A 23,054-nucleotide genomic window follows, 5' to 3' on the forward strand; every position below is an offset into this window, starting at 1 on the left:
TCATGTGTGTGTGCCGGGGCCTGTGGAGCCTGTACACGTCTTGTACATATGCACTCATGTGTGTGTGCCGGGGCCTGTGGAGCCTGTACACGTCTGGCACTGGATCCTTTGGAGTCAGAGTTACATCTCTCCAGCCCCCGAATCTGTGATCCTCCTGCCTCAGCTACAATTCTTGTAGTCTAAGTAGGCTCAGAGAAGCAGAGCTGGGTGTGAGAGGCAGTGCCCTGGCCACGTTCGGGAATGATGCGCCCATGTCTATGGCACGGACCACCTTCACAGGAAGACAGGAGATGCCTGTGTCTGCTTGCCAGGCCACAGCAAACAGCAACTACCCAGCGTGTGAGCCTTTCTGGGCTAGAAAAGGAGCTGCAGGTGTGCAGGGTTGCTGGGCACGGATTCCCTTCCCATGGGTGGCACATTAGTAAAAGATACTCAAATGTCACAGGCTGGCAGAGGCTCAGGACATTCCCTGAGCTCTACAGGGCCCCACCCACCGTCCATCTTGACCCAGCAAAGGAGGTGTAGAGAGGTACGGACAGGGCCACCTCCATCCCCTTACCCTGGAAAGATGCCATCTTCTTCGGGCTGGTAAGTTCATGGTGCGTGACCGTCAGAGCCTGCCTGAACTTCAAGTTGGTCTCCCTGGGGACAAGAGGGACATGAAAAGCCATAAAACTGTGGCTGTGGATGACACCCTGAGGTGAGAGTTTCTTTCAGACCCTTGGCTGCCTTTGCTGAGCCCCTGTGCCAACAGAGACAAGGTGCAGAGAGCCAGAGGGTCTTGTCTGAGGCCACACAGCACATCTGCCAAAGGGACAGGGCTGGGCCTTGGCCTTCTGCCTGGGTACGGACACATGAGTGCCTTGAAGGGTTGGCTGGACTGTGTGGCTGTCTCTATAGCCATGGGGGAAGCGGGGCCCTTTGACACCCACGCCCCCATGGGGTGACATAGCTTCTTACCCATCGATGTCTGCGGTCTCCACATAGCACAGGCTACTGGGCTCTGTGCTGGCCAGTAGGAGCAAGTCGGCCTGGGGATGGAGTGGGAGCAGGGAGGAGTCAGGATTGCTGGAAGACCCTCCCCCAGGGGTGCTCCAGGTTGGGAGGTGGGCTCACCGGGACAATGCTGTCTTTGCTGAGACACACCACATCCCCCACACATAGATTCTTCCATTTCTTCCACAGGAAACTACAAGGAGGGGATGCAACATTATGGCGTGGTGTCTCCCCCACATGACCTGCCTGCAACTGACCTGACGTCCCCTGGGCCTGCATTGGCCACCTCTGAGCCCATTGTTCCTGCTGTGCCATCATCCTGCAGGGCTCAGCTCAGCAGTGGCTGCCTTCCCTGACCTCCTTATGCCCCACCAAAGAGTCTATGTCACCATGCAGTGCTCCCCAGAGCACCGATCCATATCCCTTCTCGTTGAGGGGCTGAAGTCTATACTCCACAGAGCTGTCTGTCAGTTCCCCAGACTCTTTGTCCCCATCCCAGAGCCAACCCTCAGCAGGCTTGGATCCGGCTCAGACTCAGCTGGGATGTACTTAGTGTGCCGTGTACTATGTCAACTTGCTGTAGGTGTCAACTGGGAGAAGAAACCTCAACGGAGAGGCCAACTCCATTAGTTTGGCCTGGGCAAGCCAATGGGGCAGTTTCTTGATGAGTGACTGATGTGGGAGGGTCCCGCCCACTGTGGGCGGGGCCACGCTTGGGCGCCTAGTCTTGGGCTGTAAGAGAAAGCTCGCTGAGTGAGCCAAAGGGAGCAGGGCTCCTCCACCGGCTCGGCGGCGACAGCTCCGGCCTTGCCTTGCGTTCCTGCCCCCACTTACCTCATCGTAGACTGTACACTGTAATCATGAAATAAACCCCTTTCTCCCGAGTTGCTTTTGGTTATGGCATTTATCTCAGCAACAGAAAACAAACTAGGAGAGCGTAGAACGTGCTAGCTGGCCAGTGACCTGCCCGATGTCCACCCCCATCCCTGTGCTGACCACCAACCTCACCTCTTCCCCCTCAGGATCTGGCAAGGCCTGTTGTTGATGATCTTATCGCTCCTGTGTCGACCCTGAACCAACATAATGAAGCTCAGAGAGGTGGTCCTGCCCCCTAAGCTCACTCTGCCGGGTCCCTGCCCCATTTTCTGCCCTCAGAGAGCCCTGCCCACCGTGAGCGCAGAGGCCAGTCCACCGCTGGAGAAGTCCCCTGGGCTCATGCTCTGCTCCCTGCGTGGACAGTTCCAACCTCCCACCCTGGCCAATGCCATCCTATCCACCACTCACAATGTCATCCACAAGATCACGGGTGGCCCGGATCACAAACAGGCAGACCAGAGGCGCAAAGAGCGTGAACCAGGGCAGTGTGGAGATCTCGGGGATGCCCTGTGGAGACCAGACGTCACAAGCTCCACCTTCCCCTCCTCCTTCAGACCTGACCCCTGTCTACTGTCACCTCCAGGCCACAACCCTGGCTTTTCCAGACTGACACTGCTACATCTTCTGCAGACTGAGGCCAGTGGAGGGAGGCTGGCTGACTCCCCTGAACACAAGAGGGGCTCAGTACATGTTTTGTAGCTTGATGAGTGAAGGCAAGGCAGAAATGAGGTGCTGGGATGGTGGGGTGCTCCTGAGACAGTGCTCAAGCTGGGGACAGAGGCACCCCCGTGTAAGGCACACCCCTCAGGCCAGGCATCAACCAGGTGCCAGGAACTGGGCCAGTGGAGGGTGCTCACTCCCAATCCCTAGAGCCCAGGAATGTGGGCGGGGCCAAGGGAGTCCGGTAAAGCACTACGACTTAAGAGGGCTACCCCTTCCGGATTCCGCAGCCAGCATTTACTGAGCACTTGCTGAATATAGACTCAGGGAAGTACAGAATACAAAACCTCTCCCGTGCTTTGGCTTTGGGCACATCTGAAGCCCCTCCTGCATGCCAGGTACTGGGCGGCTAGCACACGAGACGGGAAGTGAGAAGGATTTTAGGCAGTCCATCACAGAGACAAGAGCACGAGCGTCTTCAGTGAGAAGCCACCAGGGTGCTCTGGCTACCCTACCCACCCACAACCAAGGGTGGCTGCTGGGACTCTGAGGCCCCGCCCTGCCCCGCCTGTCCACTAACCCCGCCCACCTGCAGGATGATGATGAAAAGGAAGTAGAGATTGGACATTCGACGGAACTGCTCGTACAGGTTCAGAGGCAGGAAGGAGAAGATGTTGTATTTGGCAGTGTGGATGGCGTTGCTCTAGAACAAGAACCATCCGTTGTGGGCATGCGGATGTAGGAGACCCCCACCCCCACCCCCGCCGTGCCAGCCCTGCCCATGGCACCGTGAGGCGTCGGCAGAATCAATAAACATATACCAAGCCAATACTGAATGCACTGCAAGCCAGCATTTACTGAAAACCTGCTGCTTGATGGAGCGCCAGTTGAATGCAAGGCCTCCAGCAGGCATTAATTGAGGTTCTACTTAGTGCAAAGTCATGGAGCTGAGTGAGACAGCAAGAGATCGTGGATATGCCTGATGGGAGTCTTGCACTGTCAACCTCTGGATTAGCTCGCAGGGAAGGAGGGGAAGTTAAGAGACTTGGTGAGAATAGACATTAACAGTAACTCATGGTAGCACAGGCCTGTCATTACAGCACTCAGGAGGCTAAGGCAGAAGGATCCTGCCTGGACGACAGAGAAAAGTCAAGGTCATCCCGAATTTCAGTAAAATATGTGCTGGGGGCGTGGTTAGGAGTTGTAGCCCCGCCCCCAGACCGCCGGTGAGTGGCTTGGGGGCGTGGTCAGAGAATGAAGCCCCTCCTCTCAGGCTTTAGGAGGCCTTTGGTTCCATTCCTATTCCTGCAAAAATAATTAAACTGGGCCTGGTGCTTCAGGCGGCTAATTCTAGCAATAGGGAAGTTGAAGCAGGAGAATACGGAGTTTTAGTGCCACCTAAGTTACCTAGTGAGATCTCATTTCAAAAAATAACTCAGAGAACTCTCAGGGTGGCTCCCTCACCCCCTACCCCCACCATCGCTCCGCACCAACTGGGGTCAGGCGCAGGGCAGGTGCCCCGGGGAGCAGCTGTACCGGGGCAGGGGCAGCGAGCGGGCGGTTCACCTTGTACTTCTTCTGCCTCCAGCACAGAAAGCCCTTCTTCTTGAACTGCTTGTGATAGGCTCGATCATTGGCCTTCACCTCCCAGGTGAACTCTGCGGGGAGACAGCGGGAGGTTGGAGCTTCTGGGGCTCAACCAGGGACAACTGCCAGAGCGTTGCCCTGGAGCCTGAGGGCTAATAGGCCCCCAAGGGCCCCAGGTACAGTAGATGCCCATGTAAAGCCAGGAAGCTGGTAAACATCTGGACTGGACAAGGGAGCACGACTGAGCCCAACCGCTCCTAGTATCGGGCGCTGGGTGGGAGGAACCGTGACGGGCGGACTCTCAGTGTGCGGTACCCTCAAGCCACTTCCACTCAGGGATCAGGGTCCCAGCAACTCCTCATCACAGGGCAGACTGAGAACATAACCCCATTTTAGTCTCTAGTGAAGGTTGAGGGGTACCCCTCTGTCAACCCGCTTCTCCTCCCTCTCCATCCTGCCATCCTGCACCTGTGTCTTTATCCTCCAGGTCCTCCCCAAGATGAACATCGTCCATGCCGGTGGGGCTGTGGAGTGGGGAAGAAAGTCACAATCACCCTGGCTGTCCAGTGCTTCTGAATGGTGGCTGACACTGCCCTCAAGGACCTTGAGGGCTGCTCTCTAAAACACTGCCCCAAAAGCCAATCACAAGGGAATCCCAGCACAAGGGAGGCTGAAGCAGGAGTATGGATGGCTTCAATCCCAGCCTGGCGGGGGCGGGGGTGAACAGCAAGACCTTGTATTGGAATAAAATAAAGACTGGGGGTGGGGGGAATGAGATAGGGGGCTCTGGAAGGGAGACCTGGAAAGGGGATAACATTTGAAATGTAAATAAAATATCCAATAAAACGGAAAAAAGAAAAGTAGCCCTAGGTATTCATAAATAAATAAATAAATAAAAAATAAAGGCTGGGGTATAGGTTAGAGGATCTATCTATCTATCTATCTATCTATCTATCTATCTATCTATCGTATCTCACCTTTTCATGTCTAACTCAGAACTGCTCTCTGGGCTTACAGGACCCAGCATTACATCCCCCATGCATATAGCTGGTCACCGAGGCGAGGAACCCCACCTCTGAGATGCTGTAGCCTCCAGCTGTGGCTGGCCCCTCCAGTCTCCTCCATGCCCCCCCCCGTTCCATCTGCTCCTGAAAGGCCCACTCAACACCCCACACATGCTCAGTCCATGTTAGCTGACTGACCCCATGGAGCTGAGGGGTTGTATATGTGACAGCTCACGTCTTCCATACATGATGAGCATGGAGCCATGTTAAAATAGATCTGGTGTGTTGGCACATGCCTTTAATCCCTGCGCTTGGCACACCAAGTCAGTGGGTTGCTGTGAGTTCAAGGCCACTCTGGCCTACATAGCAAAAGTCTGTCTCAAAGCAGAAGGAGGAGGGGGGGGAAGAGACATATAAACAAAACGATCTGGCCTTGGGACTGCTAAGTGTAGTGACAGGGTCTCACTCTGCTGCTCTTGAACCTATAATTCTCCTGCTCCAGCCTCCTGGAGGAGCTAGGACAGCAGACCTGTGCTCCTACTCCTGGCTGGGTCTGGTAACTTAAGATGGCCCTGTACCCGGTGACATGGTGACATGGGTCCTCCCTGCCCGCCTCCCCCCACCCCGACAGATCTTCAACTGCCACCCGAGCACTCACCACATCGGTCCCCCAGTTTGCCCATATGCCCCCCCCCACTGTCACCTCCCTGCCTGGTGGATCCCTTCCTCACCCTCCACATTTCACTCTGTACTTCCCAGACCGGCCTGTGGGAACCATGCGCCTCCTGGGGGCTTCAAGAGCAGCTGGGGTGTCCCCCATCTCGCCTCTGGTCACCTCTCTTCTGGAGCTTTCACTGTCTTAATGTCTGCTGAACCCACATCTCCCCCAGGACACAGAGTGCTGGTGTCTGAGTCATGTGTTTCCCCAGGGCATCTTGCCCCCCCCCTCCTGGCTTAGCACCAGCTCTGGGAATTGGGCCTTTACCTGATTATCACGGGAGGAAAACTGAGGCTGGAGAGGGTGTGGGAGGGATGGGTGAGGAGATCTTGATTCTAGGGAACACAATACAGTTCTTCATACTGTGGGGACCCAAATGACAGAATTGGTTCTGTCATTTTCTGTCTATTTCCTAACTGTAATTTTGCTACTGTCCTGAAGCATAATGTAGATATCTGCTTTTTCAGATCATCTTAGGTGGCCCTGTGAAAGGGTCGTTTGACCCCCAGGTTGAGAACTGCTGCTGCAGTCATTCTTCTGTTCCAATGTTTTCCAAAGTTTCCAAAATCTTCCTTTTCCAAAGTGTTCCTGCCCACTCACCAGACACCTCATTAGTAGTATCCCCCAGCGGCCATGAAGCACAGCCCCAGTGAACTCTAGTGGTCACCAAACTGTCCAGTCGGTAAGCTCCACCTCGGTGTCTGGTTTTATGAACCTCAAGGGGGCACCATCTCCTGTCTCAAGTGCTGGCACCTGGGCCCAAGAGCCTCAGAGCCCAGAGAGGTCACAGTAGCGCCCAAGGATGCACAGATCGTGAGCATCGGTGCTCACCTGCGAGGGCCGGGCTTGGTGGGGCCTGGCTGCCTAGGGCGGGCCGCCAGCGGCGTCCAGGGCCGCCGATGTTGTGGAGCTGTTAGCCTGGTGCCAACGGGTCTGAAACGGGTGGCGCGTGTTCGTGGGGCGGGGCATTGCGAAGGGGGCGGGGCCTACCAGAGCCTTAAGGCCTGCAGCTTAAGGGCGGGGAGAAGGATAGAACCAGGCGACAGGGGCGGGGCCTGGAGAAGGTGGGGCCTAGTTGAATGGCACAGAGGGTAAGGGTAGAGCCTGAAGTTGTGGGCATGGCTGGGTCCTAGGAGTGTGGTCAAGAGCCGTGTCTTATGAGCTAGGCGAGGCGGCTCCAGGCATTGTGGGCATTGTGGGCGTAGCCAACCTTGTGCTACAGGCCAGGCTTATGGATAGATCAAGAATGAATTGTGCCACGCATTATGGGTAGAGACCAGGCTTCCAGGGGAGTCTATTTGTGGGGGATAAAGCCATGCCTAGTAGGTGGTATTACATCTCAAGGGTGGAGCAATGCTTTGTGGGCAGAGGCATGAATCATGAGCCAGGAAGGAAGGAGGGGGTTGGGTAAACTTAGAAAGGACAGGGAAGCCTTGGGAAGAGGTCAGGGAGGGAAGGCAGGGGTCTGGAATCTCTGTGGGCAAGACCAAGATAAGGCTAGCCGTAAAATTGAGAAAAGGGTCAAGCTGGGCGATGGTGGTGCATACCTTTAATCCCATCACTTGGGAGGCAGAGGCAGGCGGATTTCTGAGTTCGAGGCCAGCCTGGTCTACAGAGTGAGTTCCAGGACAGCCAGGGCTACACAGAGAAACCCTGTCTTGAAAAACCAAAAGAAGAAACCAAAAGGAGGAGGAGGAGGAGGAGGAGGAGGAGGAGAGAAAAGGGTCAAGTCTTGATCCAGGGAGGGAGGCAGCGACTAGGGCATGGCTGAGGTATCTGGGAGGGGCCCAGAGAAGGTGGGTCAGTAGTCTGAGGTTCATTCTGCAGGGCAGGAGTTAAATTCAAGCTGGTCTCAGGCTTTATTATGTAGGGGAGGACAGAAGATGATCTTGCACTCCTAATCCTCCACCTTCCACTGTAATGACAGGCATGGACCACACGAAACCCAGGGTCTCAGGCCAGTGGCCTCTCACTGAGCTATATCTCCTGCACTTGGGAAGAGCGTCTTCCAAGCATGCTAAACACAGCATACTCCAGCCTGACTGAACATTGCTGAAGCCCAGTGGAGCCCTGTGGGACTAGGAGTGGGACAGCTGCACACTAGTGAGCACGGTTGAGCCAGGTCTCTATTTATCCACCATGCCCAAGTGTCTTCTGGGAAAGGGAGCCCACAAGGCACTGGTGGGCCTGTGTACAGCGGATGTACGCCAGGGATGCTGGCCAGGGTACGCCCTGAAGAGGCTGTGAGGAGTCAGCTGTCAGGGGTGGTGTCCACCTGTCTCCCAGTATACGGTGTGTGCTGGCATAAAATGAATGAACTGGTGGCTGGGATAAGGACAACACTCAGGACCGAGCCTCCACCATCAGAATAGCAACCTCTGGAAGGTTCAATACCTCTGGAGCATGCTGAGGGGACAGCTACTCGGTTCACTCAGCTTTCAGTGAGCATGTGATCACATCTTTCTCCCATCCTCTTGGATGGCCTTGTTTGGGGAAATCCCCTACCCTGACTTATAGAGGACGGGGGAGGGGGGCGGTAATCACAGTGGAAAGGGGCTCCCTCAAGTGCACATACATAGGCCTACGGTTTTCAGGGCAGAGCCAGGGTTAGCTAACAGAAAGGTCTTTGTTAGCTGCTCTTCTGACACAAACTTGGCAGGAGATAGGCAGAGACACACACTAAAGCTCCCACAACAGACCTGGGCTTTGTGAATACATCAGCACCATTTATTTGTTTAAAAAAAAACTTGTTTACATCAGGAGGCAGAGGCAGGCGGATTTCTGAGTTCAAGGCCAGACTGGTCTACAAAGTGAGTTCCAGGACAGCCAGGGCTACTCAGAGAAACCCTGTCTCAAAAAAAACAAAACAAACAAACAAACAAACAAAAAAACTTGTTTACAGAAGGTAGAAGAGGGGACAAAGTGCTCAAGGAAACTCCTGAGGTGGAAGCCTAGCTGAGCCAAGGAAGCTCCCATGGCCCCAGTAGCCCCTGCATATCCACTATGTAGATAGCCCCTGGAAGCTGCTCTGGCCATGGGCTTGCAGTCCCTCCAAGTGGCTTGAGGGAGCATTTGGACTGGGTTCCCACAGGACCCTGACCGTCACACCCCGGCTATCCTACAAGGGTCTAACTCCAGCCCCTCTACTCTGCCCACATATAACTGCCAAGAGGCTGCCAATCAAGCCAAGGTCACACCGGATGTGAGTGCTATAAAACTTGTTTCCTAACATGGGGACAGAGTGGCCTTGATGGTCAGGCCCTGCTACAGGACACCAGGCAGCAGGGGCTCCCAGTCTCCACCCTGGACCTTGTCTGAGTAACTGGGATCATAACAGGCAAGAAGGAGTGAAGTCATGCCATCAGCCTGCTCCAGGGACAACAGCAAGGTGCCTTCAGGGGAGGGCTGGCAGGCACAGCCTACCCAGACTTTGGGGCTGCCTCACAAAGTTCCCACAGCTGGGTGGCATGGGCCCATGGGGTGAGAGTTGCTTTTGGCAAGGGAATCATTTTCATTTTTTCTTGACCCTGGCCACTGGGACAGGGGCCACATGGGTGTGTGTCAGGGTCCTGTCTGCCCCCAAAGCATCACACACTATGAAATCTAAAGTTCATACAAACATTTATTCTGTTTCTACTCACAGAGGGAGGCAGTAGCCCCCAGGATGACAGCCCAGAGGCCCTGGAAGGCCAGGCCAAGGGGCTGGCTTGGCTCTGAGGTTGGGGAGCCCTGGTGGGCTGGGGTGAGTTCTGGAAGCTACCCCACAAGGCAGGGCAAACATCCAGGTCCGTGGGACTGACCATGTGGGGTTCGGTCCCTGGATCCCAGCAGCACCAGGGTTGGACCCCTCAGCTGAGGAGGAGGTGTGCGGGTCAGCAGGTTTAAATTAAAAATTAATAAAAATAACAGTATAAAGTAAAAAAAGACAACCCCTGTCTCAAACCACGAGGGCATGTCCTGTTGCCTGCGTTATATACAAAGAAGCGGAAGGCAGAGCACACTGTCTGGAACAGTGGGCTGGGGTAGGGGTGGGGGCGCCTGACTGGGGCACAGAGGCTAGTCCAGCTCTGCCCTGGGCTGCAGCAGGCTCCAGGGGACAGGACTGGGAGAGGAGGTGATGACACGTTGGGCAGGTGTGGGGCTGGGCTGAGGGTCGGTCTCAGCCCCGGCTCTGGGCCTGGGCCGCTCACTGCAGACCTGCAGCTCGAGCTCGGGAGGCGCGTGGTCAGCTGTCATGTTTTATTACACAGTTTGAAAAGAGGCCGAGGGCATCGGGGCTGAGGGATCGGGGCTGAGGGCAGCCAGGGGTGGAAGAAGGGGGGTGGCATGGTAATGTTGGGTGGGAGTCATCGCTTGGTCTTGGCGTCTTCTCGGATCTTCCAGATGACAAGGTGCATGCAGGCACTGGCATCCTCACTGGAGCTGTGCCCGTCCACTACAGGGCAGACATGCTCAGCGCAGTCCTGACTTCTGTATAGCCCCTCCCGCTTCCCCACTCCCACTCCGGGGCCCTGGCTCCTCACCATTGTCTTGGATGATCTGTCTGAGGTAGTCAGCCATGAGGTTCCGCAGGGAGCGCTTATAGGGCAGGCCCAGGCGATGTGGGAACAGCACAGACGTGTCCACCACCGTGCCGTGGATGACCTTGAGAGCCAGCAGGTCGCTCTCCAGGCTGTGTCCGATGAGGATGGTGTCGGCGCTGAACATGCTCAGCAAGACAGCCTGCACGTCTCGCAGCGTGATGCTCGTGTCCACAAGGTCGGCCTCTGTCACACCTGAGAACCTGCAGAGGGCCGGATGCAAGAGGGGCGTCGGGCCGGGCAGGATGGGAACGAGGCTGGGGTCCTGCGGTAGGCCGGGACACACCTGGTGTTGTAGTCGACAACTTCATTGTCAGGCTTGACAAAGGTGTCATACACGACCTGCATGTCTGTGTCCACGACTGTGACTCGGGTCAGCTCCAGGCCATATGTAGTGTAGGACTAAGAACAAAGATGGGCACCAGATGCAGCCAGCTTTCCAAGCGCACCGCCTCGCGGTGGCTAGCCCTGCTGCAGAGGCCCTGTCAGGGGCAGCACGGGACACCAGCCCGAGGCAGGCGTGGTCCCATGCCAGGTCTCAGCGGCTTCACTCCCTCACAATCCCAGGGAGGACGCAGGTCCCTGTGACCCCAGACTCACCATCTCACAGTCGAGGGCAAAGACCCCCGCATGGGCATCTTCGGGCAGCTCCTTCTGGAAGGTGCGCACAAAGCCCTCCAGGTTCTCCTTCCGGCCGTCCTGCACGTGTTGCTGGGGAACAAGGGGGTCAGCAGTCAGCAGAAGGGCCAGCATGGCTGTGCATGGCTCTCCAGGAGTCCTGTGTCCTGCCTAAGGCCTATGTCAGGCCTAGTATGCAGACAGTCAGGAAGGTCTGGCTGGGGCCACATGGGCTTGAGCATAGGACTCAACTGTGTCCCTCAATGCCAGTGCAGTGACCAAGAGCAGGGAGTGGCATACAGCAGGACTTACCTTGGCGACCTGACAGCCCACAGAGCCGACGGCAGCTGAGCAGCACATATACTGGGTCTCCCAGCCCCCAGCCACTGGCGAGAGACAGAGCAATGATGTTCAGGGCACCTGGCAGGGACCTTGCCCACCCAATCAGGGATGAGGACTCAGGGAAAGGATCTGGGCCACAGTGTCACAAGCTGATGCAGGCCTGGGAAAGGTCCCCACTCTCAGGAACACTGAGGGGTGAGACAACAGAGCCTGTGCTTGGAAGAACACAGAGATTACACAGGGCCAAAGCTTCAGAAGGGGGCGGGGTGAGATGGGCAGGAGCCCTTGTGGCCAGCAGGTGCGTGTGCGTGGGCACGAGCCTCACCTCGATTCCGCCGCAGCCGCCCCCAGTGGTAGTAACACTCCTCACTGCGCACGCAGCGGCCTGAGGAGGACACAAGGTACTCTGTGCCACAGCGACAGCAAATTCTGCAGGAGGCTGTGTGTGAAGACAGATGGACAGGCAGAGGCCAAATGGGTGAGGGGGCCGACAGCCTAGTCCCCCCTGAGCATGATGAAGTGCCTGTCCCTGAGCTGTGTGCCACAATAGCAGAGAGCTAACACCCTGGTCTCCTGCCTAAAGCAATGTTGGGAGGATACTTACGGTCCTTGGGCTTCTTCTCCTCAGCTGTGAAGATGACAGCACCCCCTGGACGCTCTGGGTGGGGGAAGGGGTAGCCATTCTCCTTCAGCTGCTCCTGAGTGAGCAGGTACTCCCTGAGGCGGCTGTACAGGGCAGTCCCTGCAGGGGCACTGGGTGTCAGTGCTGCCAGAAGGGAACAGACAGACAGACAGACAGACAGATAGAAATACACATGCAGGCACCTATGCACACATTCATGAATGTATGTATGCGTGCACACACACACGTGACTGTATTGTACATGGCAGTCTCTGCAAGGGCACTGCATGTCAATGCTGCCATAAGGGGATGGACAGACACACACACACATACACACACATGCAGGCACCTATGCACACATTCATGAATGTATGTATGCGCACACACATGTGACTATATTGTACAGGGCAGTCCCGGTGGGGACATTGGCTGGGACAATGACCTGATGCTACAAGACAGACAGACAGACAAGGACACAGAGGGAAGCATGAGTTAGCAGTCACTTACTCACCTTTCAGCTCCTCTACCCGCGGACTGCTGGGGCGGCTCAGTGAGAAGCTGGTTTTGGCTGCCAATTTGCCCCCCAGTACAACCTCATGGGACACAACCCTGCGGCCACTGGCTTCTAGAAGGAAGTACAGAAAATCCGGGGGTGTGGGGGGTGGCCAGCTGCAACCTCAGTCCCCCCCTACTGCATGTGCACTACCCCACACTGCCTACGGAGTCCCAGCTGGGAAGGGGTCATGGGGCTCAGCAGCTCCCCACCTGAGCTCTGGTTGGACAGACCAGGCCTGCTATCTCTGAGGGAAGGTGTGGGACAGGGGTGGGGGGCACGCTGCAGCTACAGAGCCCACAACTAATGGGTTCCGAGGTGAGGGGAGAAACTAATGGGGCCAGGGGCGAATGAGCATGCCACTTGGTGGCCGCTTAATGGGGCCTCTCGAGGGGACATAATGAAACATCTTAACCCTCTCTCCCTCCTTCCCCTAGCTTAATGTGCAGTGCTCAGCCACTCACTGTGAAGAGGCTGTAGGGTGCTGGGGAGGGAGGGGAGGGGAGGGGGGGGAGGGAGGGAGGGAGGGAGGGAGGGAGCAGGGGGTACCTTGGGCAGTAGCCCGAGTGTGGGGAACCAGGGACCATCCCTGCTGCTGAAGCCCATGTACAGCCAGTTCTGGGGAAGACCCTCTGCACACAGCTGCCCCAACTCACTGCTGAGGTTGGGCACGGTGTTAGGGACCAGGCCCCTTAGCTTCTTAAGGGTGTTCACGGCCACGTTCAGGTATATGTTCTTGCTGGGACTGCGGTCATACGCCACCTTTTCCTCATTCAGGGCCTGGGTAAGACAGTGCTCAGCCTAAGGTCCTGGCAGAGCCTGGCACCCAGGAGCATGGGCAGTAGGATCAGCTGCTCTGGCATGACAGTGGCTAGTGCAGGACCAGCCTGTCACTCACGAGGACATGGTACAGGCAGCCAGTGTGAACCAAGATGCCTAGAGGAGAGCCAGGAAGACACATGGGGACCTTCCCAGCGACAGCTCAAGGCCACGATGGCCAGGGCCTGCAGCCCTGCCAGTGAAAGGAATATGCACTCCAGGGCCCACCTTCTCGATGGCCTCCTGGTTGGATGAACAGAACTTGAGACACTCCTCAATGAACAGGTTGAGATAGCGCTGGCGGACCACAGTGGGGACCTTGCCGCCAAATTCTTTTGGGATAACGGGCTTCTTTAGACTCTGGGGAAAGAGAGCAAGGTGTTAAGTCCTCTGGGGAAGACAAAAATAGGTTGTCCAGTGCATGAGCCCAGCTATGAATTCCAGAGGGAAAGGCTAGAGGCATGGCAGGGGGTGGATCCTACCTACAATTCCCCAGCAAGGGGCTGCCTTGGGCATAAGCACCTTGCCATGTTTGTATAAGCTTGGGCTCCTTCTCAGTACTAGGAGACAGAACATACTACAAGGCCAACACAGAATCCTACTGGGGACAATATGAGCAGAGTATAAGACTCGTGGTCTCTCAGAGTCCAGGGTACCTGGAGTGATGGGCTGTGGGCGACGCGCTTGGGGGTGACGGTGGTGGTTGTCTTAGACGCCATCCCTGACAACGTGCGTGTCTTCAGTGGCTGGCTGCCAGGTTCGGGGCCGTGGGACGCCTGGCTGCTGCTGGCAGAGAGCGCCCTCTTGGCACCTGTGGGGGCTGGCGGGGGACAGGGGACGTGAGTGCAGGAGGACAGTAGGCCCATGACGGAGCTACGGAGCACCAGGAAGCTGTGGTCATTGAGTGTGAGCAGAACGCGCATCTCGCAGCGCAGCGGGGGCCGGGGCACCGGGCTTGGGGTGCGGAAGGACATGGGATTCTAGCTGCTCTGGGGCAAGTCCATGGAGGTGGGGAAGGGCAACGCAGCTGTGGAGGCCGGCTCAGGCGATGCCACGGTCGGGACAGTCTGGCAAATGGTGGGGTGTGGTCGGGGCCTCTGCCACATGTTCCAGCCCCCGACTCTGAGACATTGACGTCTGAGGGGTAGCCCTGGCTCCAGGGCACAGGACCACAGGGCCTGGGATGCCCCGGCCTGCTCATTGTGACAGGCTACCTGCCTGCCCCTGTAATGAGGTCACAAACCATACACTGTCTCCGCCCTGGCAGAAGGTGGCCAGGGCTGCTCCCTGCATGGATATGCAGGGTGTGGAGTACCTGCCCATCACAGCCTCTTGGCACTGAAGGACAGAGACCGGGACTTCTGGCCCTAGTTGGGGTCACTCTCTGGAGAGGGCTCAGGGGCCAGGCCAGGCTGCCCCTGCTATCCTTCCTGGAATCAACCCATCAAGGCTGTACTTGTCAAGAGAGATAACCAGTGCACTCAGCCCTACAGGGAGGGGGGCACATCTGCAGGCACAACACCCAGCCCAGTGCAACCAATACCATGAGCACCGAAGCAGGTCAAGATGGTGGCTGGGAGACAAGGAGAGTCCCAGAACTGGAACAGCCCCTATCGAGCTCTGCCTAGCCACAGCCATGAGCATCCCCAGGCTGTACCACGGCAGCCCAGGCAGGAACCACCAAGAGACGTAGCTATGAGCCGTGGACATCAACAGAACACAGAATCCAGGGCACTGCAGCCCTTGACAGGCAGGGAGAAGCAGAGGTCCAGAAGCTCTTCCTGATTCGGTCACAGGCCCTGGCTCTCTGCCTGGTAATGGGGCCGCTTGGGACCACCGCACAGAGCTGACAGGGACCACCCACCCCTGACCTTCCAGCTGCTGCCCACCCACTCCAGGTAAGCCCAGGCAAGTCCCACTGATGGTGGCTGGGCTGGGAGGGAGCAAGGAGGCTGCTCAGACCTTCCAGGCCATCCTGTCCCTACTCCAGTCACCCTGGAGGCCCAGGGAGGTGCTCAAGGTCAGGTACAACAGAAGTTCTCGAACAAACGCTGCTTCCCCTCATACTGCATAAGCCAAGATGGGGGGGGGGGTGGTCCAAGAAAGGGTGGGGTCAGGACTTACCAGCAGCCAGACGGGGGTTGGGCACGTGAGCGATCCTCCTCTTCTCCCCGGGCGCTGAGATGTGCACGGAGGAGAGCCTCTCAGATGGCCGTGGGGCGGCCTGCAGCCAACTGGCCGAGTCCCTCTGTGCTAGCTGTGCTCGTCGGTAGCACACCTCCTGAGCAGTAGGGGGCCGTGCTGGGGGAGCCACGGGGGTCCTCTTTGGGGCCTCTGCCTGAAAGAGCCCAGGTCCTGAGCTAGCCCCTGTCCAGGGCACTCCAGACAAGCATGGGACAAGGCTTGACCTGGCAGAGGCTACAGAGGCCCCTCGCCCGTGTTCCTCTGCCCACCAGTGCTCTACACTCACGTCTCCTCGGAGACCGCATGGGGCCCCCGAGCACCATGGATGTTTGTGGAGCCCTTGCTTGCTACCACGCCCCACACAGGCCTCCACTGCTATCCTCACTGCCTTCCAGCCACAACTGAGGTAGCCTGGGCTCTGAGGCTGGACTGCCCACTCAACTCTAAAACCCACCCACCCCTCCGTGCACTGTTCCTGTGCCCAGGGCTGAATGGGACATGAAGCTCCGGATACCAGCTTACCAAAGGCCGACAGTGGGGGTCCTTTGCCCCACTGTGGTGGCAGATCTCCTTCCTCCAGAGGCCCGCCCTGTATCCCCATATCTGGGTCTTACCTCCTTGCCTGGCTTGCAAAGGTGTGAGACCCTCCTCTTCTGCCCCGGGAACAAAGTGGTCAGGCCCGCATGTGTCTTCTCCTCAGCCTTCTCCTTGGGTGGCTGAAAACACACACGCACTCCTCACTCTGGTGCCTCCTTGGGGCACGCCCCTGCCTTCCCACCCAGCCTCATGTTGCCACCAGACCCTACTCTGTCCTGCCAATGAGAGCCCTACGGAGGATCAGCACCCTGCGGCCCAAGGCTGGGCCCCAGCACCTGCCTCCCAGGCCTTGTGGACAGGAGGACAAGTGGGTGTGTCCCTGCTGCTGCCCCCACACCCAGCCCAGGATGACAGTTCAGATATGGAATGCCAGTCAAGGGCATCCCTCGGGGCTGGGGCTGGATGGAACTGGCCAAGTCCATCTTTGTTTGTTCAGGGTGAGCACCCTCTGGTGGCCAGTATGGGGACATTAAAAGGAGGGACACTCAGATGGGTCAAGGCTGGCCTGAGCAAGGCAGGCCAGGGAGTGAGGCCTAGTGGCTAGAAGGGAGCAAGAGTTGGAGGACGGGAGAGGGGCAAGAAAGGCCAAGGAGCTGGGACAGGAGGTGGTGAGGCAGGCGTGGGGCGGGAGGGCCCGGTACCCCTTTGCCGGTCAGTCTGAACGGTCAGTCGAACGCTGCCACGGGAAGCCGGCTGGGTGGGTAGAAAGCCAGCATCCTCATTCTGGGCAGGGTGCAGGGGGGCAGCAGGCAGCCACCGAGGGTTCCTGAATTTTGAATGGAGTTAATAAGAGGCCGGTGCTGAAGGAGCGGCTTCTGCTTGGGTCACAGAGGCTGGAATCGGCTGGAGATGACCGTGGGACTGAGTGTCCCCTCGAAGGGCCCTCGCCTGCCAAGGCCAGTGCCCTCACCTGCCGGGCCAGCCGGCCCTTGTCCTCTGTCTTCACGCTGGTGGACTCGTTGAAGATCCGCAGGCACTCCTCCATAGGGTCCACATCGAAGTCCACCTCCTTCTCCAGAGCCGAGTAGTCCACATCCTCCTCTGCACACTGGCTGGCTCCCGAGGACGAGGAGGAGGACAATGGGGAGGGCGGCGCGGGGGACGCGGGCGGCATGGCCTTGAGACGCTTAGGCACCTTTGTCTCGTCCAGGCTCAGGCTGGAGTCGGAGTCTGATTCTGAGTCTGAGCTAAGGCTGGGCAAGGTCGGGGGCCAGACCCGGGGTGCTCCCGCTCCCAGGCTTGAGTCCTCCTCCTCGCTCTCATCCCCAAATAGTTCAGCGTGGCTCAGGGCCCGTTTCTTGAGCTTAGGGGTGTCCTGGGGGGCTCCTTCATCCAGGGAGCGGGCCTTGCGTTCCACCAACTTCCCCGATGGCATCTTCTTTGCACTACCAGCTTTCCAGGCCAGTGGTGCACGGGGACCAGGCCCAGAGTCCTGGGGTCCCGTGCTGGAGGGGCGGCCTGACCCTCCTTTCCCTGAGCTGGCCACTGTGGTCGCAGAGGATGGCTTTTTCTTGGTCCCTTCAAGCCCCTGGGCCTTGCCCCTGGGGCTGCTGGCTGGGAGCTTCTTCTTGTCCCCACACACCTTTTCCTTCCCTCGGGGCCTGGCTGGGTCTTTCTCTTTCCTTTTGTCTTTCTTGCGGCCCTTGTCCTTGTGGTTGAGGCTGGCTGAGGTTCCACTTTTCTTCTTTTTGGCTTTACCTTCCTTGGGGACCTTAACATCTTGAGAAGCCCTGGCTGGGGAGCCAGGCTTGACCACGGACACTGTGTCTGGTGCTTTGGGGGGCTGCCCGAGGTCTTCCACGTCATACTGCACAGCCATCTCCTTGGTGCCCCGCAGGCCACCCTCCTCACGCTCTCTGCCCTCCTTGGAGACAGGCTTCTCCGGTGCCTTGCTTTCAGGGTCAGCCCCAGCCTTGGGGCTGCTAACATCAGCCTTTGGGGGGCTGGCCACGTCATCTTCTGAGTCTGAGAACCTGGCCTCACAGCCACCGAAGGGGTCACATGGCTTCTTGAGGGCAGGAGTGTATGGCTCAGCACCCCTGGAGCCCCGCGGCCGCTTGGTGGCCCTCTCGTCCCTGGCACTGGCCCTGCCAAGGTGCCGGGCTGAATAGTTGGACAGTGGGTCATACTCTAGATCTGTTGAAGGTTTTGAACTATCTACCACGTACTTGCCACCGGACACAGGGCGGCCACAGCGGCGCGGCTGGCCCACAGCCTTGGGGACATACTCCAGGGCACCAGCACCTCCTGCAGCTCTCCCCTGACCCCTGTCTGAAGGGGCCAGTGAATACTTGTGCCCTGGCTCGGCAGGGACAGCCAGTGGGGTGGGCTGGTAGGCAGCGTCCGGGCTCAGCAGGCCACCCGGCGTGTAAGTTAGGGCCAATGAGAAGGTGTCATCGTCATCTATGCTTGTGGCAGGGCTGCAAGGCGCCAGGGCTGAAGGCCCAGCACTGTGCCCCCGTGCAGTCTCAAGGAGCTCCTGGTAGCGCCTCTGTTCCAGCTCCACCTCGCCACGCACAGCCTCGATGGCCTGGTTGACCAGCTCCAGTTCCAACATGCCATCGCCCTGACCCAGAGCACCATTCTCCCTCTGCACGGGAGGCTGAGGCAGCTCTGGGTTGTACGGGTCATAGCCAAGCCCTGGAAGGGAAGAGAACACAAAACAGCCACCAAGCCAGTTTGTTAGAGATGTGCAAAGAGAACCAGCCGTCCAGAAACTACTGTATACCAGGCTTGAGCCTCAAGAAGCCCCGCTGTGACACTGTGACACCACTGTGGTGGGGTCACCCAGTTTACTCCAGGACCTGTGCAGAGGTGTGTGTGTTTGTAGTTTGTTGCTGGGTGGGGCTCAGTGGGTAGGGCACTACTGGGGACGCACAGGCTTCATCCCCAGGACCGCACGTACGGGTGTGGTGGCCATGCCCATCACCCCAGCTCTAGTAAGGAATAGGCAGAAGGATCAGGAGTTAAAGGTATACTCAGCTACAGAATGAGTTCAACACTAGATTGGGCAACATGAGGTCCTATATCAAAGGGGATGCAAAAAGAGAGGTTCCCTGGAGGCCACTAAGATGGACAGGTCCCACAGGACCTAACGGGAGTCAAGCAGTGCAAGGCTCTGGACTGGCTTGCAGCACCATCCCCAGCCGAGTGCACGGAGGTTAAACTGGCAGCCTTGGCAGGCTCAGGTTCATGGATGTATCGTTCTGACTGACATAGGGTCTCACTGGTTGAAAGGTTAGCTTAACTCCTGGTCTAGTAGATCCTCTTGGTTCCACCTCCCTAGAGCTTAGATTACAAGCTCAAAGCAGCAAGCCCAGCTTTTTAAAGTGTGGATTCTGAAACAGCAGCTCCGCCTTCACCACTGAGCCAGCGCTTTAACCTCATACTCTGTTGGTGATTGGTTCTAATGCGGTCTTATTTCAGCTCCCAAAAGCTGCGCTTCCAGACATGAGGGTCCTGCCCCCAGCTGCCTTCCACTGATAGTAAAGAACTGCCAGACAGCCAATGGGTGGGCAAGGAGACGGGGTGGGACTTTTAGACTGCATGGGCAAGGGTCTGAGTAAGAGGAAGGAGAGGAGGAGTCACCGCCGAGACTCGGAGGGAGAGGGGTCAGGTCAGACTTAGGAGCTGCAGGAGAGAAGCCATGTAGGAGGGAAGGGGATGCGGCCCCATGGGGGGGAGGGGGCCCCTGAAGGTAACAGGGCAGCAAAGATACTTTTCTTCCCGAGACAGGGTTTCTCTGTGTAGCCCTGGCTGTCCTGGTCACTCTGTAGACCAGGNTGGCCTCGGATTCAGAAATCCGCCTGCCTCTGCCTCCCAAGTGCTGGGATTAAAGGCGTGCGCCACCATGCCCGGCGTGTGTGTGTGTGTGTGTGTGTGTGTGTGTGTGTGTGTGTGTGTTTCATTTGAGAACCCAGAGAGCTCACGCAACGTGCCAGGAGCCAAAGCGATTTAACTAATTCACAATTCCAATGCTCAGCCTTCACCACTGAGCCAGCACCCAAACCTCCCCCGCCTCACTGCTTCAAGGAAAGGGAGGGGCTGGAGACCCAGAGCCACAGCAGGCAGCTTACAACCCTCCAGTCTAGTCCAGGTGAGGACACCTCAGCCTCCGTGGGTACCCACCACACCATGCAGACACATATGCATAATGAGGAGGCAAACAGGGGAGCCCACATCTCCCGAAGGAGAGAAGGGAACCTCTCTTGCTGAGAAAGAGGGGCTGAGACAGACTGCTCACGGGGGGGGGGGGGGGCTGGGTCAAACTCACACTGACCTGTGAAAAGAATCGGCAACTTCTCTGGACTTTCCCTTTAGTATTTTATGTAAGATCTTACTGTGGCACAGACCTAGCCAGCCTGGATGTACAGCTGAGGGTGACCTTGAACTTCTGATCCTCCTGCCTCCATTTCCCAGGTGCTGGGGTGACCCAGGGTGAGATTCCAGGCTTGACTGGGCTGGGTTCTTAAAAAGTAACATTCTAAGGATCAGAGGCAGTGGGCTAGCCATGCAGGAGGCTGAGGCAGGAGGATCAGAAGTTCAAGGCCATCTTAAGCTAGCAAAACACAGTCTCAAAAGAAACTTGCCTAGCACACCCAAAGCCCTGGGGAAAGGGGAGAGAGAGGAAGGAGGAAGAAGGGAGGGAAAACTTAGAAACTAAAGCATTCAACCAAGGCTGAACTGAACACTGCACCCAGAGCCCCTGCCAGCAATGCCCTGCCTGAATGCACACCTACTGTCCTAGGCCTCAGGAGACTAAGACAGGAGGATCACACCAGCCTGGGCGTCACAGCCAACAGTAATGCAGGAGGTCGACGGAAGGAAGGCATGGGCCCTCCTATGCAAGCCTGGACACTCAGGGTGCTTCTTGGGAGACAGGCTGATCCACACAGGTGACTGAGTGTGCGCAAAGGTTATCCTCTTGGGGATTCTCCCACCTACAGGGAAGTGTCCTTGAGTCCCAGGTTAGGCAGTGATGGAATGGTCCATTGCCCTACTAGAGCTACAGAGAGAGTGTTGGACAGGAAATGGGTCCCCAGGCTGAAACAAGGCACCTGGCACAAGGAATGACCCAGACACAGCCAAGCAGCACTGCCCAGGGTAATTCCTTCCACACATCTGTCTAGACCTCTGACAGGCCACACCAGAGGCACCAGACCCAGGGGCACCAACACACTGGGCCTCTCCTGACAACAGGAAGTCAGTCCCTGGGCAGCACCAGCACCCAAGGTTTCTGCTCAAGGCCAAAAGGCTGATAAAGGCCTAGAGGCTGCTCAGGGCCCAGCCCAGTGAGAGCTCTGATAAGAGAGCTCCCAGCCCTGGACAGAGGGAAGGAGAGGCAGCTGGCAGTGCGGGGGTGCTGGGGCGAGGTGCTGGAAGCACCAGTCCACGCAGGGCTGTCTCATGCATTCTGACAGGCACAGTCCTGAATGCCAAGTCAAGGATGGCCACACAGCCCAAGGTCTCCACAGAGGACTATGATCCATCTTTCCTAGGCTGACCCTTTCCACCCTACACTGGGATCCAGGCAAGCCCCTCAGCTCAGCACCACTGGACACATGAGGTCATCCAAGCAGGACCAGGCTCCGAGGATACCTTCAGTGACTCACACACAGAGACCACACACGTCGGCAGCAGGTCACCAGAGAGCTATGGAAGATGCACACAAGTGAGGCCTGACCACAGCAGAGGGCAGGCGGGTTAGGAAGTGCTGCTCAGCCTTAGTGTGGTCCATAGCAAGGCTTACCTACGAGGATCCCTGTCCCCAGGTCACCCTCCAGAGCCTTCCCTTTCCATAAGGCCAGCCCCATAGGATGCCAAGGGCTTCCAAGCAGGTGGAGCTGCTAAGTGGGATGCAAGGGGTGCCCCCTCCATGCCTAAGATGCTAGGCTCGCTGGCGCATGCCTTTAATCCCAGCACTTGGGAGGCAGAGGCAGGCGGATTTCTGAGTTCGAGGCCATCCTGGTCTACAGAGTGAGTTCCAGGACAGCCAGGGCTACAGAGAAACCCTGTCTCGAAAAACCAAAAAAAAAAATAAAAAAAAATAAAAGATGCTGGGCTTGCTGAGGCAAGAACAGCCATGGAGCCTCCATGGTCACCAGACACCAGAGGAGGAGCTGATAGGTAAGGCAGCGGGGCCACAGGCTGATATCCCGGAGCAAGACAAGAGGTAGCCTTCCTTTCCCATGGTCCATAAGGGCTGGGAGCCAATAAAGAAAATTCTCTAAGACCAGCCTGGCCGTCCTACCTGGATCCCGGAGATGGTCAGGGCCTCTCTGCCCCACCCTGACAGCAGCAGAGACCCAGTCAGGATGTCTCCCAGGCCCAAGCTGCCACTCACCAGAGCTCAGGCTGGGGACAGGAAGAGCATGCTGGCCATGCCATGTGAACATGGTCCTTTTGTGACTTGTCATGGAGGCTGGCGGGGTCGTGTGGCTTTCAGAGGGCACATGCAGCCCTGCCCCCACCACTCCACACGGCGGTTTCTGCTCAGAACTATGGCAAAGTCCCCAACCAGGTTCTCTTGTCACCCACTCAGGTCTGGGTCCTGCCTCAATGCCCACCTCCCACTCAATGGTCAGCCCCAGGACTCCCAGCCCCAGACTCTCAAGTCCTCAGATGAACAGCTCTCTGCGGCTGCAGGAGCCCTGTTAACAGGAAGACCAGCGTGAGCTCAGTCCCAGCCTTCTCTAGTACACAAGACAGCATCCCACAGCAACCAGTGGCACTTCAGAGTCACCGAGACCTTTCTAGAAGGCTGGTGACATCAAGTCAGCATGTCAGCAGAGTTTTCTGTTGGCATCTTCCAGCCACTGGACAAACTTATATTGGCCTTCAAAACCTAGTTTAGGGACTGGAGAGATGCTCAGCAGTTAAGAACACTGACTGCTCTTCC

At 57.4% G+C, this 23,054-nt stretch overlaps 2 protein-coding genes across 2 annotated transcripts in view; both read right to left on the minus strand.

Moving 5' to 3' along the window:
- Atp8b3 (ATPase phospholipid transporting 8B3) overlaps window positions 1-6,775 on the minus strand; it is a 23,435-nt gene extending 16,660 nt beyond the window's left edge. The window contains exons 1-9 of the mRNA XM_021205399.2: window positions 6,673-6,775; window positions 4,588-4,643; window positions 4,099-4,190; window positions 3,122-3,235; window positions 2,281-2,379; window positions 2,005-2,066; window positions 1,117-1,189; window positions 961-1,031; window positions 560-642 (exon numbers count right to left, since the gene is read on the minus strand). Of these exons, the coding sequence (XP_021061058.1) occupies window positions 560-642; window positions 961-1,031; window positions 1,117-1,189; window positions 2,005-2,066; window positions 2,281-2,379; window positions 3,122-3,235; window positions 4,099-4,190; window positions 4,588-4,633 (640 nt within the window). The 5' untranslated portion in view covers window positions 4,634-4,643; window positions 6,673-6,775. The remainder of the gene's footprint in view (window positions 1-559; window positions 643-960; window positions 1,032-1,116; window positions 1,190-2,004; window positions 2,067-2,280; window positions 2,380-3,121; window positions 3,236-4,098; window positions 4,191-4,587; window positions 4,644-6,672) is intronic.
- A 2,670-nt stretch (window positions 6,776-9,445) lies between these two features.
- Window positions 9,446-23,054, minus strand: part of Rexo1 (RNA exonuclease 1 homolog) — an 18,965-nt gene continuing 5,356 nt past the window's right edge. Inside the window, exons 2-15 of the mRNA XM_021204924.2 lie at window positions 17,067-18,796; window positions 16,174-16,275; window positions 15,500-15,713; window positions 14,032-14,195; window positions 13,604-13,735; window positions 13,213-13,336; window positions 12,515-12,628; window positions 11,986-12,123; window positions 11,707-11,820; window positions 11,352-11,425; window positions 11,022-11,132; window positions 10,708-10,823; window positions 10,365-10,624; window positions 9,446-10,276 (exon numbers count right to left, since the gene is read on the minus strand). Of these exons, the coding sequence (XP_021060583.1) occupies window positions 10,188-10,276; window positions 10,365-10,624; window positions 10,708-10,823; window positions 11,022-11,132; window positions 11,352-11,425; window positions 11,707-11,820; window positions 11,986-12,123; window positions 12,515-12,628; window positions 13,213-13,336; window positions 13,604-13,735; window positions 14,032-14,195; window positions 15,500-15,713; window positions 16,174-16,275; window positions 17,067-18,796 (3,482 nt within the window). The 3' untranslated portion in view covers window positions 9,446-10,187. The remainder of the gene's footprint in view (window positions 10,277-10,364; window positions 10,625-10,707; window positions 10,824-11,021; window positions 11,133-11,351; window positions 11,426-11,706; window positions 11,821-11,985; window positions 12,124-12,514; window positions 12,629-13,212; window positions 13,337-13,603; window positions 13,736-14,031; window positions 14,196-15,499; window positions 15,714-16,173; window positions 16,276-17,066; window positions 18,797-23,054) is intronic.

This window comes from Mus pahari, chromosome 9 (genome assembly GCF_900095145.1).
Source record: "Mus pahari chromosome 9, PAHARI_EIJ_v1.1, whole genome shotgun sequence".
NCBI lineage: Eukaryota > Metazoa > Chordata > Mammalia > Rodentia > Muridae > Mus > Mus pahari.